This window comes from Panulirus ornatus, chromosome 66 (assembly GCF_036320965.1).
Source record: "Panulirus ornatus isolate Po-2019 chromosome 66, ASM3632096v1, whole genome shotgun sequence".
NCBI classification, from domain to species: Eukaryota; Metazoa; Arthropoda; class Malacostraca; order Decapoda; family Palinuridae; genus Panulirus; species Panulirus ornatus.
Genome location: NC_092289.1, coordinates 21579722 through 21599212, shown reverse-complemented (window position 1 = coordinate 21599212; position 19491 = coordinate 21579722). Strand labels below are relative to the sequence as shown.

Genomic DNA, 19491 nt, shown 5'->3' with positions numbered 1-19491 from the left:
GTGCTGTGTTGAACTGAGAAGTCCCAACCTCAGGGAAATTCTTTCAATGTCTACCAACATATCAATCTATTAGTGACTGACTTGCCTGTTGCAGGTGCTAAATATTAGTAATTGCTCAGCTACTAGTGACTTTTCTGACAGCCTTACTTGTGATTTGCAGTTTTATGTTAGCTTTTGAAGGGTGGATGACCACAAATGGGGTATTCTTGTTAAGGGGGAGTAGATATATTTGTAAAGGATGCTGAGGGACTTTTTTGTTTTCCCTTGTCTAAAACTGTTTCTGGTATGTGTTCTAAGAGCATTAATTGTTTACTGCCTTTGTACTGATGCTTGTAGTGCAAGGAGTAAATGTTTTGCATGTTGATGACTAACATGAATGGAGTTCTGCTCAGTAAAAGTGGTTGACTATTCAAGGTTCTGGGAAGGTCTGCTTCATATACAACTGGGTGTCCATGGTTAAAGGGTGATCAGAAGATTTCTGTAGGAATGCAGACTTTCTGTTCTTAGTGAACCAAAATGCTATGGTGTGGAATATGTATGTTTCTTATTGGCTGAGTAGTCTTGGCATTGTGATATGACTATGTCATTTGTGCTCATGGAAGGTGTTGGGGGGCCTTGTAAGAAAAAATGAAGAGGAATGGAAAAACAACTGGTCCTTTAGGAACTCCAGTGTTGAACTTAAAGGCCTTTGTGAATGACCAGCTATGCAACTAATTAACCAGTTTTTAACCTTCTAGTGGAGCATGGTTTTGAGTATCTCCTGTATCAGGATGTTTGGGAAAAATGTCAAATACACTGCTTATTTCTATTGCTACTAGTACCATGTAAAATGGGAGCTGTGGTTTCTTGAAGCTATCTAAGATTATTTTATCTTGTACTGAAAACAAAGAACTGAGGTTCAACTAAGTTTTACAAGAGCACAACTTCCCTTTATTTATAACAACATATGAGTTCAGCTGCCCCTCCCAGGACAATAATTTAAAAAGAAAGATGAGAAGAATGTACATTGTAAGTTTCCACAGAATAGTTCAATACTAGTAGGGCAAACCTAAATCAACTGCAATACTCAGTCCTCCTAACAGATCTATAGAAAAGTGGGGTGAAACTTATCTTCAAAAATATAATCTTACACATGTTGCATAAACCTGTACATACCCCTATCTTACAAGTAAGACAGTTAAAAATATTAAATATCATTAAAAAGCATTTCCTTATAGTTTTATATATGCTATCTACTCTTTTACACTAACAAGCTCATCATTTCTTGTCCTTTTCTTGGAGGAACAGGAAAACCGATGAAAAGTCCTTCTCAGCTAAGCCACTGTTGGTCATCAACCGGTAAACCTGAAGAAATTCAAAGATGATTATAAAACATGGTAACATGAAACTCTCCAAAAATTAGTTATTTCAGCACAAAAAAAGTCTCATGCAACATGAACTCCAAACTTTCTAATGAATAAAAATCCTGAACTTACAACCCTCTTACTGATGTAATCCCTTAAACTGGCTTTCTACCTGCCTTGGATTGTCTCCCCTTTCTTCCTTCAAAACCACCTCTATCCTTCTCTCCAACATGTCCAAACTATCTCTGTAGCCCATCAATCACAATCTTGAATACACATGGTGCTCATCTGGATCCCACTTATCCTACACTTTCTACCTCTGTTATCCTTACTCCATTTCCAGTTTGATGAGTGAAAAAAGTACAGCATCTGAACATCATTCACACACATCCAGTGTTTTTGGTGAAAATGTGAAATTCCACTCATAGAACAGCTTCTTATTCACCTTAAAAATTGGGGTAACATGTCAAGTCCTATATCTTCTAAGTAGGGCTAATTATTTCAGCTAAGACATTAACCCTTTATGTGCAGGCCAGGTTAAAACTGGCACTTCCAAGGAAATGTGGATTTAACAGAGTTTAAAATATTAAAAGATATAGAACGATTCACTGAATAGAAAGAGCCATTTAAATTTAACAGAGTTTAAAATATTAAACGATATAGAACGAGTCACTGAATAGAAAGAGCCATTTAAAGAATGCATCATAGGCATTTCCTTGCTGTGGTGTTAGACATTTAAATTTTGTAAAAAGCCACCATTTAAATCTGACAAGTACCCAGAAGCCCTCCTAAAATCTTTACTTACATTTGAGAGGATGAAGATCAGGTTGGAGAATGCACTACATGTTTCCACAAAAGTGAATCTCTGGGTAAATGAGCTTTAAGGATTTTTCTGGAGACTAATCCGAGTTAGAGGTATCATATGGCATTCATACATGCCTCTCAAGAGTTAAGAACCATCTGTTACTTGCAATGCTGGTGGGAAGATTAAGTACATATAACATAAACAGTATGGCCATAATGAGCCTCTAACAGGTCAAACCCACACATAGTTAGACCTTTAGTGGTTAAGTTTGAGAAAGAGTCTGTGAAAGCGATGAACAGATGTTATCAATAAACTGTTTAAGACTTGGAATATTTCAGTTATGGATACTGTAGCAATGATTATTAATCATGTACAAAAAAGGGCACTGTATGCATGGCTGGAAGAAGAAAAGTTAATATTCTGCCCCAACTGACAGCTTTTGTTATTGTGGGAGCTGAATAATCAAAGGGTGTTGTAGCATTGTAGATGACTATTCCTTTCAGCACATTGATGTAAGCTGAAAGATGTACTGTATGTACTTTAAGCCTCCCACATAAATGAGAGCAGAAAAAATAATACAGATATCATTATCATAATACAAGGCCAGGTCCCCTTATTTACTGGTTCTGCAGCATCAAGTAGCAGGATTGGGATGTACTCCTATGAAGTGAAAACTTTTTGACAAGTCTACTTTCTTTCATCAACTGATGAAGATACAGCCTTGTCAAAGGTGACTTTTCCCTTACAGTGCAACCTCAATCAGGCTGTCCAGGAATATCTAATACAAAGGTAGATACAAAGTATGATAACTTGTATAGAAAGTGAATTTACTCCTTGTATTTACAATTGTGCATGACAACTGCATTGTGTACAAATGTGTATGAACTAACCTGGTATGCCAGTGAGCCAAGAGGAGTTGGAGTAAGAGTCTTGGATGCTGCATCCTGAGCAAGACCCAAATCTTTAGTCATGAGTGCTGTTCCAAAGCCACCCTATTAAAGAGACAAAATGGACTGTAAACTACTTCTGTGAAAGCAAATTCTATTCAACCTTTAAACGGCAGCAAACATCTTATGATCTCTTTTTCTGACAGCAGCCCACATCATATAATGGTTTAATTGTTCCTTCCTGTTTAAATAACTAACTCATTTATCATACCATTAGCAGCCTATAAAAGTTTCTTCTATCACCAGGAAGACACAATAAAAAATTATGCTCTTGGTATTCCTTCCATTACCACTGTTTGTATCAGATGATTTCTCAGGTCATTCAAACAGTGATCCTATAAAGAATATGTAGATTGTTGAATGGCCCATGTGATGAGAATGAACACTTACCATCATACTGTAAATATCAACTGATGAGGAGACTGAAGAAGAATAACAGGTGAAATGTGAAAAATAAAAGACTCCCGGTAACTTTAGCAGGAATTAGGAGGATGGAGGCCAACACATGACCCCATCCCCCATGTCCTCACAATCTTTACGCTTATCCTTGTCCTGTGGAAAAGGTTACATAACAACTACAACTAATTTTCATGGATGTAATCCTGGCTTTTAAACATACATATGGATCGAGTGATAAGAAAGATGAGGCAAAACTGGGATAAACTAGTCTAGAGATAGAATGTAGTGGTGAGGTATGGTGGCTAGTCCCAATCCTGTTTGTAGATGATCCTGTGTTCTTTGATGGGAGTGAAGAGGAATTGCAGTAGGTTCTAAATGTGTCTTATGATGTGTGTAAGCAATGACAACTAAAGAAAAATGTGAGTTAAAGTAAATCAATGGTATTCAAAAAGGAAACAGGGTGAAAGTATAGATTTTGTAAAGCCCTTTAGAGTGAGAGAAGAAAGTATGCAAAACTGCGTTATAGATATGGGGGGAGAAAGACTGGAAGAGGTGACAGAATTTAAGTTTATGTGAGCTATCTTGGGTAAGTTTGGTGATATGGAAGGAGAGATAAAGGAGAAATTAGTACAGGATAGAAGTCACTGAGTTCTGTGATAGAATGATGCAGACATGCCTACCACTCTCCCTCCTCCCACTCATTTTCAGAATGCATATCATATCTAACTAATCACCACCAATACTGTGTCAGTATAAGAAATATGAGTACAGTGTGATTCTAAATTCATGGGATAGAAAGATGCAACCTCAATGTCCTCCTATCTTACCTCAAGCTGTCTGACATGTCAGTCACATCCCTTACTCCAACTTAGCACACTCCACAAGGCCAACACAAGTACAAATAATTTCTTGTGTATTTTCTTTAATTCTGCATGTTAACCTATTAAGTGCCAAAGGAAAATAATTTTCTCATCTTTCTTTGTGAACACAGTGAAAACATCTTTTAACTAACTCTATATAACTGTGAACATCTCAACAAATACAATCCATGAGGAAAACTGACAACTAGGGACAGCCTAAGTCTTAAACATTTGTCTTTACATTTCACACATTCTTTGATCCAGTGCTTAGCAACCAGTGTGCCACAACAATATCCCTAGTGTGCTGTGGTACATTCCTAATCAGAGAAATAAAACGAACACTGCAATGTCTTAACAAACATCTGAAATATGTATTTTATGAAAATGTGTTTTGTAGATCACTTGAATATGTAAGTAATTATATAAAGGCAATAAAACTGCCTCCCTTTATGTATCATGTGTGTGTAAAAAACTTTTGTTTTCCTTCCTTGCGATGGATAATAGGTATTAAAAGTCAAATATGGGCAATATTTGATTCTGGGTACTTTTAGGATCAATTAAACTGTAAAATATGCCATGAAATAAAGAAGGTTGAAAAGTACTGCTCTCATCACTATATATTATTACTCTTTTTACTGCTTCCAACAATCTATAAACTTAGGAAACATCAATTCAGCTTAAATGGTATCTTTAATAAGTCTTCCTAGAACAAACCTCATAGTTATTGGAGGATGGTACATTTTCTAGTACACCAGGAACAGGATTGTAAAGTTCACTTGACCAACATCGCCCAGTGGCTGAATTGATGATACTGGCCATGAGCTTAGGTTCCAGTCCTAACCTGAAATAAAAAGGAGAATAATTCCTGAATCAACATAAATTTTATTCTTTATTTTATTATTATTATTTATTATTACACTTTGTCGCTGTCTCCCGCGTTTGCGAGGTAGCGCAAGGAAACAGACGAAAGAAATGGCCCAACCCCCCCCCATACACATGTATATACATACGTCCACACACGCAAATATACATACCTACACAGCTTTCCATGGTTTACCCCAGACGCTTCACATGCCCTGCTTCAATCCACTGACAGCACGTCAACCCCGGTATACCACATCGCTCCAATTCACTCTATTCCTTGCCCTCCTTTCACCCTCCTGCATGTTCAGGCCCGGATCACACAAAATCTTTTTCACTCCATCTTTCCACCTCCAATTTGGTCTCCCTCTTCTCCTTGTTCCCTCCACCTCCGACACATATATCCTCTTGGTCAATCTTTCCTCACTCATCCTCTCCATATGCCCAAACCACTTCAAAACACCCTCTTCTGCTCTCTCAACCACGCTCTTTTTATTTCCACACATCTCTCTTACCCTTACGTTACTCACTCGATCAAACCACCTCACACCACACACTGTCCTCAAACATCTCATTTCCAGCACATCCATCCTCCTGCGCACAACTCTATCCATAGCCCACGCCTCGCAACCATACAACATTGTTGGAACCACCATTTCTTCAAACATACCCATTTTTGCTTTCCGAGATAATGTTCTCGACTTCCACACATTCTTCAAGGCCCCCAGGATTTTCGCCCCCTCCCCCACCCTATGATCCACTTCCGCTTCCATGGTTCCATCCGCTGCCAGATCCACTCCCAGATATCTAAAACACTTCACTTCCTCCAGTTTTTCTCCATTCAAACTCACCTCCCAATTGACTTGACCCTCAACCCTACTGTACCTAATAACCTTGCTCTTATTCACATTTACTCTTAACTTTCTTCTTCCACACACTTTTCCAAACTCAGTCACCAGCTTCTGCAGTTTCTCATATGAATCAGCCACCAGCGCTGTATCATCAGCGAACAACTGACTCACTTCCCAAGCTCTCTCATCCCCAACAGACTTCATACTTGCCCCTCTTTCCAAAACTCTTGCATTTACCTCCCTAACAACCCCATCCATAAACAAATTAAACAACCATGGAGACATCACACACCCCTGCCGCAAACCTACATTCACTGAGAACCAATCACTTTCCTCTCTTCCTACACGTACACATGCCTTACATCCTCGATAAAAACTTTTCACTGCTTCTAACAACTTTCCTCCCACACCATATATTCTTAATACCTTCCACAGAGCATCTCTATCAACTCTATCACATGCCTTCTCCAGGTCCATAAATGCTACATACAAATCCATTTGCTTTTCTAAGTATTTCTCACATACATTCTTCAAAGCAAACACCTGATCCACACATCCTCTACCACTTCTGAAACCACACTGCTCTTCCCCAATCTGATGCTCTGTACATGCCTTCACCCTCTCAATCAATACCCTCCCATATAATTTACCAGGAATACTCAACAAACTTATACCTCTGTAATTTGAGCACTCACTCTTATCCCCTTTGCCTTTGTACAATGGCACTATGCACGCATTCCGCCAATCCTCAGGCACCTCACCATGAGTCATACATACATTAAATAACCTTATCAACCAGTCAACAATCCAGTCACCCCCTTTTTTAATAAATTCCACTGCAATACCATCCAAACCCGCTGCCTTGCCGGCTTTCATCTTCCGCAAAGCTTTCACTACCTCTTCTCTGTTTACCAAATCGTTTCCCTAACCCTTTCACTTTGCACACCACCTCGACCAAAACACCCTATATCTGCCACTCTATCATCAAACACATTCAACAAACCTTCAAAATACTTAATCCATCTCCTTCTCACATCACCACTACTTGTTATCACCTCCCCATTTGCGCCCTTCACTGAAGTTCCCATTTGCTCCCTTGTCTTACGCACTTTATTTACCTCCTTCCAGAACATCTTTTTATTCTCCCTAAAATTCAATGATACTCTCTCACCCCAACTCTCATTTGCCCTTTTTTTCACCTCTTGCACCTTTCTCTTGACCTCCTGTCTCTTTCTTTTATACATCTCCCACTCAATTGCATTTTTTCCCTGCAAAAATCATCCAAATGCCTCTCTCTTCTCTTTCACTAATACTCTTACTTCTTCATCCCACCACTCACTACCCTTTCTAATCAACCCACCTCCCACTCTTCTCATGCCACAAGCATCTTTTGCGCAATCCATCACTGATTCCCTAAATGCATCCCATTCCTCCCCCACTCCCCTTACTTCCATTATGAATCTGAGATATAGCTCACTGGTAACAGACAAGACATTTGGAAGTCATACTATGCCTGACATCACAGGATTATCAGATTGTCATTATCAAATAAATAAATGCTGCAAAGGTAATGAATATCATCCATCAATTTACATAATTTCCACCTCGTGGCGGATGGCCCTTATATAACAGGCTAAAGGCATTTCAATTGACATCATCCTCATACATGCATTCATCTGAATACCCTTCCCATTAATAATTTGCATAATTCTTTTAGTAACTCTGAATTCCTGAACAACTTTAACCAAATTGGACATCTCATAACTTAATATAAATTCTTTTACTTATTATTTTATATACACTCCCACTTTTAATTCATTACAAATCCCTTTCTATTGCTCGCAATCCTTCATGCAGCCTTTGAAAAGCCTTCCATTAAAAATTACCCATTTTCAAGAAATTTACAACTCTTTCTCCATGGCTAACCTAATGCCTTATTTCCAAGTCTTACTACAATACCTCAACACATTCTGCATGCCTGTTAAAACATTTCAGGGTACCTCCACTTTCTGATATTTCAATATCGACATATGAATGGTTTCCTTAATTTATCAATATATTATCAATAACTATTCCTATTTCCTGGAAATAGATTGTGCATTCAAGTATGCATCTTTTGTGAAATTAATTTCAATAAATTATAGCAGGAATGCTCAATTCCCTAGGGATAATCTGTTTTTCAGTAAATATAGCTGAATGCATTTTTACCTCTTAAACTTCTCATTACTGACAAGATCATTTTCCTTTTTCTTTACAACTCATTTCAGTTCAACTTCTTTTAAATACAATTAATAAAGACTTCCATACTTTACACTGTATCTCACCTCATGCCCAGGTTCATAGTTTCACAAGTACCAATCATCGAGATGGCTAACAGCATATTGTTGCATATCTTGACTGCCTGTCCATTTCCTACTCCACCACAATAAACAATATTTTTACCCATGGCACCCAACAATTCCTTCGCTGCTTCAAATTCCGTCTCATCTCCCCCAACCATGAAAGTTAGAGTTGCACCCTTGGCTGCATTTACACCTGATGAGTACAAGATAAATTTAGCATGAAACAGAAAAGAGTAGGTATTTGTTGCAATTTTCAAATAGGTACACCCAACAAATAAATCGTCTTTATGGACAGGTCTGATGGAATTCAAAATGACAACTTTTGTTGAGTAAGGTTGACAAGTGTGAATTTGAGATACATTTCTTACTAACTATGGCTGCTGCTCTATATAGTACTTACTCTCTTACTGAAAAATATATAAGATCCATTACAATTATCTACTCAACAGTGTATGAACTAAGAAATATATATAAGGAAAACAAGGCTATCAATGAGAAGTAAGACCTTAGAGCATTTGTCAAAATCCTTCATCTGCTGGGTCATATTGCATGGCATAAAAATCTAAGGACAGGTTTTTGGTTAGGTGTACATTTTTATCTCACTTGTGCTATTTGTAAACTGAAAATATACATTTAAATGCAACATCAAAACACTAAATAAAAGTCATCTAAGATTTCCTTATTGAAAAAACATACATATTTCTGTCAATGATAGAAAGATTCAGATTATCAGGGTAGTTCTATTCAAAAGAGTAAATGATTTTGCTAACCATTGTGTCTCATGAGAAGAAAGAGAAAACCTTTTTCGAGCAAGTCTACCTCTTTACATTTGTAAGAATCCTTTCACGTATCTGTTAATGATGTAATAATTCTATGCGAGATACATCAGACAGAATATCCTACCTGAAATGACAAACCAAATAAATCAAAGTAAAGTCAATGTAAGGAAGAAAAAAGGCATATGCAAGGTTACTGATGTTATAGTATTGGTTGCATTCATAAGAGGGTCATGTTTCTGGATAAATACAACATTTAAGCATAAATAGGATGCTTTAGAAGGGCTTTACATAAACTAGTTATGTAATCTTAAAAGTCAGCCTTGAAAGACATGATAACTAATATCTTCACTCCAATACATAAATGGAAAACAAACCTCCAGACACAGGTGCATCCATAAAAACAGCTCCTTTCTTTAAAGCAATAGAAGCCATCTCCTTAGACACAGTGGGATCAATGGTACTACTATCAAGGATAAGTGTCCCTGGTTGCACTGCTCTGTTGGAATTGAAAAAAGTTCACATAAAGAACAGTATGAGGATAAAAATAAACAAGCCATACATACATACTGTCATCATATTACAAAAAACAATGCCTTATGTTAATGTCTCCTTACCTTTAGTACAAACTCATGACTTAACAGGGTATTCAACACCTTTCATATTTGTAATTCACCCATCACATCTTTTTTCTATGTTAGCTAAGATTTGTTGCTGTTTACATCTGGAGATGTGTTGGAATGCATGGGGACCTTGGGCAAAATTTCCTGCTTTGATTTTCCTTAACGCACGGGATAGTGATACTGTTTTCCTGAAAGGCAGGGTAGCGACAGGAATGGATGAAGGCAAGTATGAATATGTACATGTGTATGTATGTAATGTCTGTGCATGTGTATGTATATGAAGTATATGATATTGATATGTATATGTCTGTATATGTGTGCATGTAGGCATTTATGTATATACATGTGTTTATGAGTGGATGGGCCAATCTTCATCTGTTTCCTGGCACTACCTTGCTGATGCTTGAAACAGCAATTATGTATAATAATAATACATATAAATGAAATTTTTTTTCATATATATTTGCCATTTCCCGCATTAGCGTGGTAGCATACGAACAGAGGACCGAGACTTAGAGAGAAAATCCTCACTTGGCCCCCTTCTCTGTTCCTTCTTTTGGAAAAGTAAAAAATCTTGAGGAGAGTATTTCCAGCTCCTGCTCCCTCCCTTTTTAGTCACCTTCTTTGATACACAGGGAATATGTGGGACCTATTCTTTCTCCCCTATCCCCAAGGATAACTCTATGATATAAGAATATAAATCTATCTGCACTAAGATATCCATGAAATATCAAAACTGCAACTAACTTATCTGAAAACATTAATTAAATTTCTCTTTCAAGCCACTATGTACACATCTAACTCCAACCACTATGTACACATCTAACTCCAATTTCCAGCAATTAAGAGACTGCTTATACAAATGGTCTTAAAACATTGATAAAACATTAAAGGTTAAAATGTAAAGACCAACACTTACATGTCACTTTTACTCTTTGCTTTAAAATAATGATATGAGGGTCACATCCTGAGCCAGGTAACCATTTTATCTACCAACCCCTGGGGGTGGATAAACAGCAGGGTTGACTGGAGATCGACTACCAAACAAGGATTTGAACCTATGCACTCGACCCTCAGCTGCCTGTCAATGTGTGACAATCAGGAATGCTAGCTGCTACACCATGGGAGTCCATACTTATCAAAATAAATAAATAGTTATATCTTTCCCTATTTTTTTTGAAGATAGTACAGCTAAGCAGTGAAATGGTTTAAGCATATATAGAAAGGACAAGGGAAGAGACTTATCAAGAGAATATGAAGAGGGACCTCTTTAATGACTTCTGCAGCTTCAAGGCTGCGTGACAGAGACAGAAATGATAAAGACTTCTTTGGGTCAAGAAGTTTCTCAATAAGACAACACTCCCTTTTGTTAAATGATGATGATCCAGCACTGCTGAAGGTGATATTTCATTTGCAGAACCCACAAATAATCAGGGTCCAGTAACAATTATAACATAATTCATCTACTCATTAATTTCAGTTGTATAGCTCCAGAACCCCCTGTAAGGACTCCTGCAAGTTCAAAGCTGTGCTTCAGTCAGTAGCAGGAAAATGATGAACTCTTCTAGAGTGGGAAATATCTTAACAAGACTGTACTCCTTTTCATTCTGACTATGATACAACCTTGCTGAAGGTGATGTTTGATTTACAGAGCAACCTCATGCACACAGAATCTGGTAACACCTGATAAATATATCTTTTTACTTTCAATTGCATAAACATCTAGACCCTCCTTAGGAAGACAACTCTTGATATGTTGGAAATTAAATCCCGATTATCAGTTTGTGTCTTACTGCCACCTTAATACTTTGATAATAATTTTTGTAATTATCCGAAATTCTTTTACAGACCACTTTACATATGAACAGCATACATACAGATTCAGAATTACTGCTTAAGTCACTACCTTGTTTACCAGACACTTTTGACATAACTATAATGTATTTTTCATAAGTTCATAAGTCTCTTTATCTACTGCCATAATGAATGTATAGCTTTCACAAAAAACTTACTCAAAGACACCCTTCTCTCCAGTATAGCAGGACCTAACATGCTGAGAGTTAGGCAACATGGTGATGATACTATCAACTTTACTGGCCACCTCAGCTGGGTTTGAGGCAATATCTGCACCTTCATCTTGAAGGTATTCCATTGCAACAGGACTGACATCATATGCCACAACACTATGACCCTGGGAAAAGAAAAAATTCATTGTTGTGAGTATGAATCACTATGATCATGGAAAAAAGAAAAAAAGAAATCAATACTGTGCATACGAATGAGAGCTTTTTACAATATATACTGCATTTTTTCTTTCTGGATAAATGCATTCCCATTTTGGGGTACTCTCTCTATAGATTATATCACAAGGTATTTCTAGCCATCTAAGCCATTTACAGAATATTTCCACAGTCATCAGAAAATACCCAAACAGTAGCATAAAATCATTCTGATGTACTAATGTCTATATGGCAGGAACTTACTAATATGAACAGAAAGGTACCTAACAAGATGCAGCAATGAGAAGGGCAATGAAGACAGGACACCCTAAACAAAAATATGTAGACTACCGATATGATGGCGAGATAAGTATATACATTCAATGGTCATTTTCTTTTATATACTTTTTATGGTTAAATCTTTTGTTTTTAATTTCATATTTTACCTGAATCTAGAAAATATGCAATGGCAGAAAAGAATAGAATAAAAAGATGAAGACCACTGAAGATTTATATGAAGAATATCACACCATCTTGATCATATATGTCACCTTCAGGAAAAGCAATTGTGGGTTTATTGTATGACTACACTCAGAATGCAAGTAAGTACTCAAAAAGAGTAGTGTTGGACACACATAACTATGTGTCTTGTATAATCAATTCTTGGAATGAAAGAAGCTTTTAACTGATTGAGATTCAACTTGGAATCTTGATTAAAAAAAGATTCTAACCTTTTGCAGTAAATTGGTTGCCATTGGTCCGCCCATATTCCCAAGTCCAATGAAACCCACTTTTGCTTGTGGACTATATGAGTGCTGACTAGCTGGAAAAGCCAAAAACATACTAATATCATCATAGAGAACACATTAACTTTCAAGTCAGTATTATATTCTAATATCTAAATCATACTACAATTAGATATGGCATTATCCAATGTATCTCTACAGAAATGAAAAACAAACAATATCTAAAAAGATGTCTGAGATAAATACTACTTGAGTTAAAGAATTAAACATTCAATCACGTCCTCTTATCTTTTCACAGTACTGGCAATTATTCTTGACCTGGAAATTATATAGAATGGAACTGATATATATGTTATCTATTTTCTTATCAATGTCTTTTTGTAAGCATTACAGGCTGAAATTTGAAAAATTTGAAGAACCATAATCCTTGAGGCCAAGTTCAGATTTTGGAATAATAGTGATTTAAAGAAATAAAGGCCTACAGACTGTGATCTGTACTTGGTACACATTTACCCTGCCATGCATAGATTCATTATGTGTGGTTTCACTTGAGTAGATTTGTTTCGACAAAGGGAGGGTCTCAATGGTGCGGTAAATACCAGGACAGGTGACGTGCACTGCCTTAGGCTGGCCCACAACCAGGTCTTAGAGATAAATAAATCTCTAGCCCCAGGTTCTGCTTTTGATTCTAAACTCCTTAATCATCCCCTTCCCTCTAACTCGCCATTCCCCACAATATCCAATACTGTATTTTCTTCCTGTCAAGATATTCCATCAAAATGTCTTTGTAGCATCAAAATGGTAAAGACTCAAAAGGAAAGACTTTACAAAGTAATTATACTATACTAGACTGAATCTCCTAAGATCACTGTTTTCCTGCTGTGACTAAGATCTTGTCTAAATCATAAGGTATTTTTCCGCAGTGTCAAGGGTTACCATATGTGATGCCTGTAAACTGATCATTAAATGATACTTTACATATGTTGAAAAGAATGCTTTCTGGTTCATTATGAGAATAGCATCATTATGAAAAAAACAAAAATCAAAATCAATGCCATAATTGTGACTAATGGGGAAACATTTTTCCTCTCATCCAATCATTGCACTGACTTTGACTGAAAATCTTTTCCAAACAATAACGTTCTTGTAACATCTCAGAGAGGATTCCCCAGCAACATCTACAAAATTACAGTAGTGACTGATTAGGGTGTGATTAAGATTCCTCTCTACAACACTAAACGCAGCACTATAATTCTACAATTTCTAGATGCCATGCTAAGAGCAAAATCTATAAAAGATCTCAAAAATAACAGTAGAAAGTAACGAACTTTACTACAATGTTCATGCTGTGAGACCAACAGATTATGCTTCAGTAGCACATGCTAAACAAATCTGTCAGCTCTGTTAATTCATAATAGAAACTGAAAGAAGTCTGGCCTGAGGACATATGGAGTATTCAACTTTTAAGAGTTTGGATTTTTTAATTTAGTTCTGAACTACAAATCAAAATATCAATATTTTAAACAAACTATAAAAAGTATTTTCACTCTACAAATATATTATGCCTGTTCTATCTTCTGTCACACTGGGAAGGTCAAGAAAGATGCAATTTGTTGAGGGTAAAAGTGTTACAACCGTTTTAAATGTTAATGAGGAAAAAGAAAAAAAGCATCAAATAGATGGTAAGATTGCTATAAAGAACTGCCTGCAGGTAACTGCAATAGACATATGGCCATTAAGAGAACAGGACCAGAGGTTAAGAGATATCAAAATATGTGGTTACAGGAAGTACAAAAGAAAGTAAGAAGAACATTAATGAACCAGTTCCTAAAAAATCAAAAGACAGAGGTTACGAATAGAGTGATGACTTTGTTTGTGGAGAATGATGATAAAACTGCTGATGAACTTTAAGTGCATGACAGTATGACAAAGTGGCTATGTGCCTGATGATTAGATTTATGAAATATTTTTTTCACATGAAAACGGGGTAAATAATGGAACCTTATCCATATTCCAGTCTTTAAAACACTTTGAATAACACCACTTGTGTATCATCTCATCCTCTTACAATATTTCTCAGTTTACTGTACTTTCTCACACCTTTTCTCACTCAATATGCTTTTATAATTTTCTGTGAAGCCCAATCTAATCATGTTCTAACTATAACCTCCTAAACCTTGGCACTATCAATTCTCCGAAAGCCAGCTCATTTTCTACACATCCTTCAGCTACAACAGCACTTTTCCATAGCACTATCTTATCCATTAATTTGCTTGCGATTTTCAAACTTTTTATACTTTCCAAGACACACTTATGTCTTTCGGCTTTCACTTTTGAAAATCTGAGCCGAGCTTAATAAAAAAAAAAAAAAATTCGCCAGATAACTGAGTTACGTTAGTTTTTCTAAGTTGGAATTTACGATATGGCTCAAGGTATCTTCTAAATATCTCTCAACTTGAAATTCAAAGTTTTAAGTTTAGTACCATTTTATTAAACTTTGCCATAAATGGACCCAAACCCGTTTTGTTCATCCCTTTTTCACGAGTCAACTTTTTGAGTTACAATACGAGGTGTTTTACATCATCTGACTGACAAGTACACTTTTAACACAAAATATATCCATACCTGAGAATTTCTGACTGAAGGTAATACTTAAACTACGTCGGCCAGCCTTGAGAATGGGAAGAAATCGCGATCTGGAGAAGGCCATGATAGTACACTCCCCTGTTTGGTATACCAATACCTGTCCTGAGTAGTTATGTTACTTTATGGCACCACAGCCAATAGGCTTGAAGTCCACCCTCGCCTGAACCAATAAGGAAACAATGTACCTTACCTAAAAGTTTCCGACTTGTGTACAGTATAACTATTCATATATATATATATATATATATATATATATATATATATATATATATATATATATATATATATATATATATATATATATATATATATATATATAATTCTTAAGAGGGGTGATATGATTGTCGTTAATGACGAGGTTTATTGCACAACTCACGCAAAGATATGAAGAGAGTGTCATGATTAATTTCTTTGTTACACTGTCAAAACTACCATTTGATCGAGATGTGGACTTAGTTATGTGTGTAGAACTTCAATTCCTTACCGCAAAAATGTGAAAACCATGAGAACTAGTTAAGTAATAGATGGAAGTATTTTTTTCATGGATCGAAAGATATGTGTGCGAGATGGTGGGGGTATCAGTTTCATGGTTCCTTGGGAGTTTCTTCAGTGATCTCCCGTTATTAAACATGTTATTCATGTATCATGACGAGCTTGAAGTATTCAATCTGAATACATACCAGTTGAGAAATATCTTTTGCGCAAGTTATTTTGCCAATCAGTAGGAGGCTGTGGGTCAAATAGTATTTTGCCTCATTGCCACTTTATTACCAGATTTATCGATTTTTCCCGCAGACAAAATATCAAGATTACTATTAACATTAATTCTGATGAATTAGATGTTCAGTTTTATTTGCAGACCAGCGGGCAGAAGTCAGACCAATCAATCTTCCCAAATCCCCAACCAGTTGGAAAAAGCAACCCAAATTCTAAAATGCACATGTTCCTCTTAGCTGTACCTAGTTGACCTACATTTCGTTTGCAACAATAAACTGAACATGAAGACCACAAGAAAGGTTTTAGAGCAACCAGGGTGTGATTATGATTGTGGGTAAGGTCATTGATACAAGGAGTGCCTTGCAAGTTACTCTTTCTGTAGATTAATTTGCAAGTTTTTAGAATCTCGTGTTCAGTGTGGTCTAACAAGTTCTGAGATAATTTACCGCAAAAATGAGTCCTTCATTATTGGAACTGAAAAGGAGCCGTCTTTAACGTCATAGTAAATTGAAATATAATGGGAAGAAAGTTTCATTTTAAGGTTTAGTATAACATCTTTTCAGCACATGTTTGGGAAGAAACATGGGTCTGTGATCAGCAAGTATCAAATATTGTCCAGACTCTAGAGCCCACCCAAGTGCCTTGTGGTGATTTTGTCCCAGGGAATCTTAGTTATGGTACTTACATATGGAATATATACTAAAAGTTTTATCAAGAGCGAAAAGGGTGGTTTAAACCTACCGAAAAAAATCCCATATAAAAAAGAGCCACAGAATGCTCAGACTTTTACTCTTGCAAGCATTATAAACCATTCATATACTGCTGCTGATGTTGACAAAGAGATAACAACTAGAGCAGATCAATTTAGATTTAAATTAGGATGTTGAACAAGTAAAATAATAAATACCATGAGAATTGTTTAAAAGGTTTCTCTATGTTTTGTCGGTTTCGAGAAATTGGCAAGATCAGAAGGTAAGCGTATGAACATTAAAAATAAAAGTGTTGTTTTATTGAAGATCAAGTATTGACTGAACAGCATTTCTTGGCAAACTTGTTATTATTGACTATCAAATTTTGGAATAGTTGGTATGCCTCAATGGAGTTACATCAGACTGCGGCAATGTATCCAAAGGTGTTCCTCAGGGATCAGTCTTGGAACCGCTCGTTTGTTATATACATTATCGATTTGGATATGGGAATAACCAGCGACTTAAGTTACCGGTGATATAAAAAAAAAATAGGGGGGGGTAATTGACTCATATGACAGTTCCGTGAATCTGAATCGGGACTTCGATTGATTATTAAAGTAGGGGGGAATATGGAAAATGAAATTCAACGTAGATGATTTTAGAGCACTTAGTGTGGGTAAAGACAGGAACACTAATTACAAACTGGACAATATTACTGTTGGTAAAACAGAATGCAAAAGAGATTTAGGAGTACTGGTGAGCAAGGGTCTACAGCCTTGGCAACAATGTATTAAAAAGTGCAATAAGGCTAATAGGATGTTAGGGTTCATTAACAGGACTTTTAGTAGTAATACTCCTAGAGTATTATTGCATCATTATCTTATGTTTGTGAGACCAAATTTGGATTATGAGGTACAGTTTTGGGCTCCATACTATGCAGTTTATATAGGTTATTTAGAGAAAATACAAATGCGAATGACAAAAATGATCCCTGGAATTAGAAACATCACTTATGAAGAAATGTTAAAAAGATTGAATTTACACTTAAGAGGAGGACTAGAGGGGATGTGTTTGAAGTATTTAAATGAGTGAAGGCCATTAATAAAAGTAAAGGTAACATGAATAAAATTGTTAGAATGGCACCACCGGGTTGGACAAGAAATAATGGATTTGAATTAGAGAAAATAGGTCATGTGGGTAAATATTGGTTTGGGAATAGGGTAGTAGATTTATGGAACAAGCTGCCAAATGTAGTGGAACCATGGTATTTAGGGAGCTGTAAACAAAGGTTGGATGTGTTTATGGGTTCAGGCAGTTGGTTGTAGGATGGACAGACTCAGGACCTGCCTAGCATGGGTCAGTAGACCTCTTGCAGTGTCCTCACTTCTTATGAGAGTGAGACTGGTCGTGGAGCTCTATTGCATGTCTGAATTTTCACTACTAGGGCAGTGTTTCAGAAGGGCCCATTTATGTGCATGGTGTGGAAACATGATGAGTGTGTACTGTATTTAGATCAGATTCATCAAGCCAAAATGTTCAAAACAAAGACTTTCATAGATATTACAACAGGCTGAACAGTATGGTCATCATCCAAAAAGTACTACCATGTCCCTTTTATTCCAACCAAAGTCTGTTACTACTGATTAACAGCTTACCCTTAATGACCTTCCATGCACAATAATACCAAATCCTTCAAAGGATGAGATGTAGGACCTACCTCTTAATTTCTCTGTTGCCTCAACCTCAAAGCAAATGACTTAAACTGTTTCACCAGGGTCCAAAGCAATGTAAATATATGAAAAGAGCATTTCCAACCCCTGCACCAAGCCTAATATTTTCTGCAGGATACTACCAAGCCAGAGCACATTCTTTCATGATTCACAAATGAAATCCAAGATATACATTTTGCACTGATGTTGCTTCAATCTCAGCCCTGCTTAATGCCATTCCCAGCATTTCATTGCCAATCTCTAAACAAGCTTTATGTTGTATATCTCAGGCTCAGTCCTTTGTTCTCAACACTACTTTGCTGACTCTGGATATGGCAAATATGTATGAAAAGAAAAATCTTTATAAATTACATTTATTTAACATTCAGCACTTGTATTAGGTATGGAAAACATTAAGGTCATTATATGCAAGGGCTACATAGTACATGGAATGAGTGTATATGGTCTTAGAATTGGCTAGTACACCTAAAGAAGTTATTAAAGTTTTTCAGCGGGTAGTCATGCATTGACAGTGATGGCCTTGATAACTCTGGCAGTTGTCAGACTTATAGGCAGCAAACCTATGTTGCTAAGGTCTGCAAAATTCCAAAAATTTCAACATTGCTTGGCTCAGGATTACAAATCTTCCAAATTCAAACTGTAACTGAAACTGTCTGACTCGGGGTGAGAATGGAATATATCATCAAGAAACAGAACTGTAACATGTAAAATTATTCAGGAACTTGGAATCTTTGCCACTATCTGACTGCAGGAAATAAAAATTCTGGTATAACTGTCCAGTGTGAGCGAATATCCATGAAAGGTGGGAAGTCCGAGATAGGGTATGACAAATAAGCATTTATATTGTCCCTTGGGTAGCAAATATAAATGGGTAAATCCACTCCTGACTTACGTGAAAGGACGATTGTCATAAAAAAAAGATGTCAGTTGCAGCATC

At 36.5% G+C, this 19491-nt stretch overlaps 1 protein-coding gene across 1 annotated transcript; it reads right to left on the bottom strand.

Annotated features, from left to right (window-relative positions):
- Positions 1 to 916: 916 nt before the first annotated feature.
- LOC139746959 (3-hydroxyisobutyrate dehydrogenase, mitochondrial) lies at positions 917 to 15629 on the bottom strand. Its single transcript, XM_071658660.1, has 8 exons — positions 15398 to 15629; positions 12758 to 12849; positions 11820 to 11998; positions 9562 to 9683; positions 8391 to 8601; positions 5069 to 5195; positions 3039 to 3140; positions 917 to 1344 (listed from the first exon to the last, which is right to left on the bottom strand). Exons 1-8 carry the CDS (start codon positions 15480 to 15482, stop codon positions 1258 to 1260), a joined length of 1005 nt encoding a protein of 334 aa, XP_071514761.1. The 5' UTR covers positions 15483 to 15629; the 3' UTR covers positions 917 to 1257.
- Positions 15630 to 19491: the final 3862 nt, after the last annotated feature.

Bases quoted from the DNA above. Each gene is read 5' to 3' on its own strand.
- LOC139746959 (XM_071658660.1), bottom strand. From the start codon at position 15,482: ATGGCCTTCTCCAGATCGCGATTTCTTCCCATTCTCAAGGCTGGCCGA. The intron at 11,999-12,757 runs GTTAGAATCTTT...TTCTTTTCCCAG, and splicing joins CAACCAATTTACTGCAAAAG to GGTCATAGTGTTGTGGCATA. The intron at 1,345-3,038 runs GTTAGTTCATAC...GAATTTCTTCAG, and splicing joins TTGGCTCACTGGCATACCAG to GTTTACCGGTTGATGACCAA.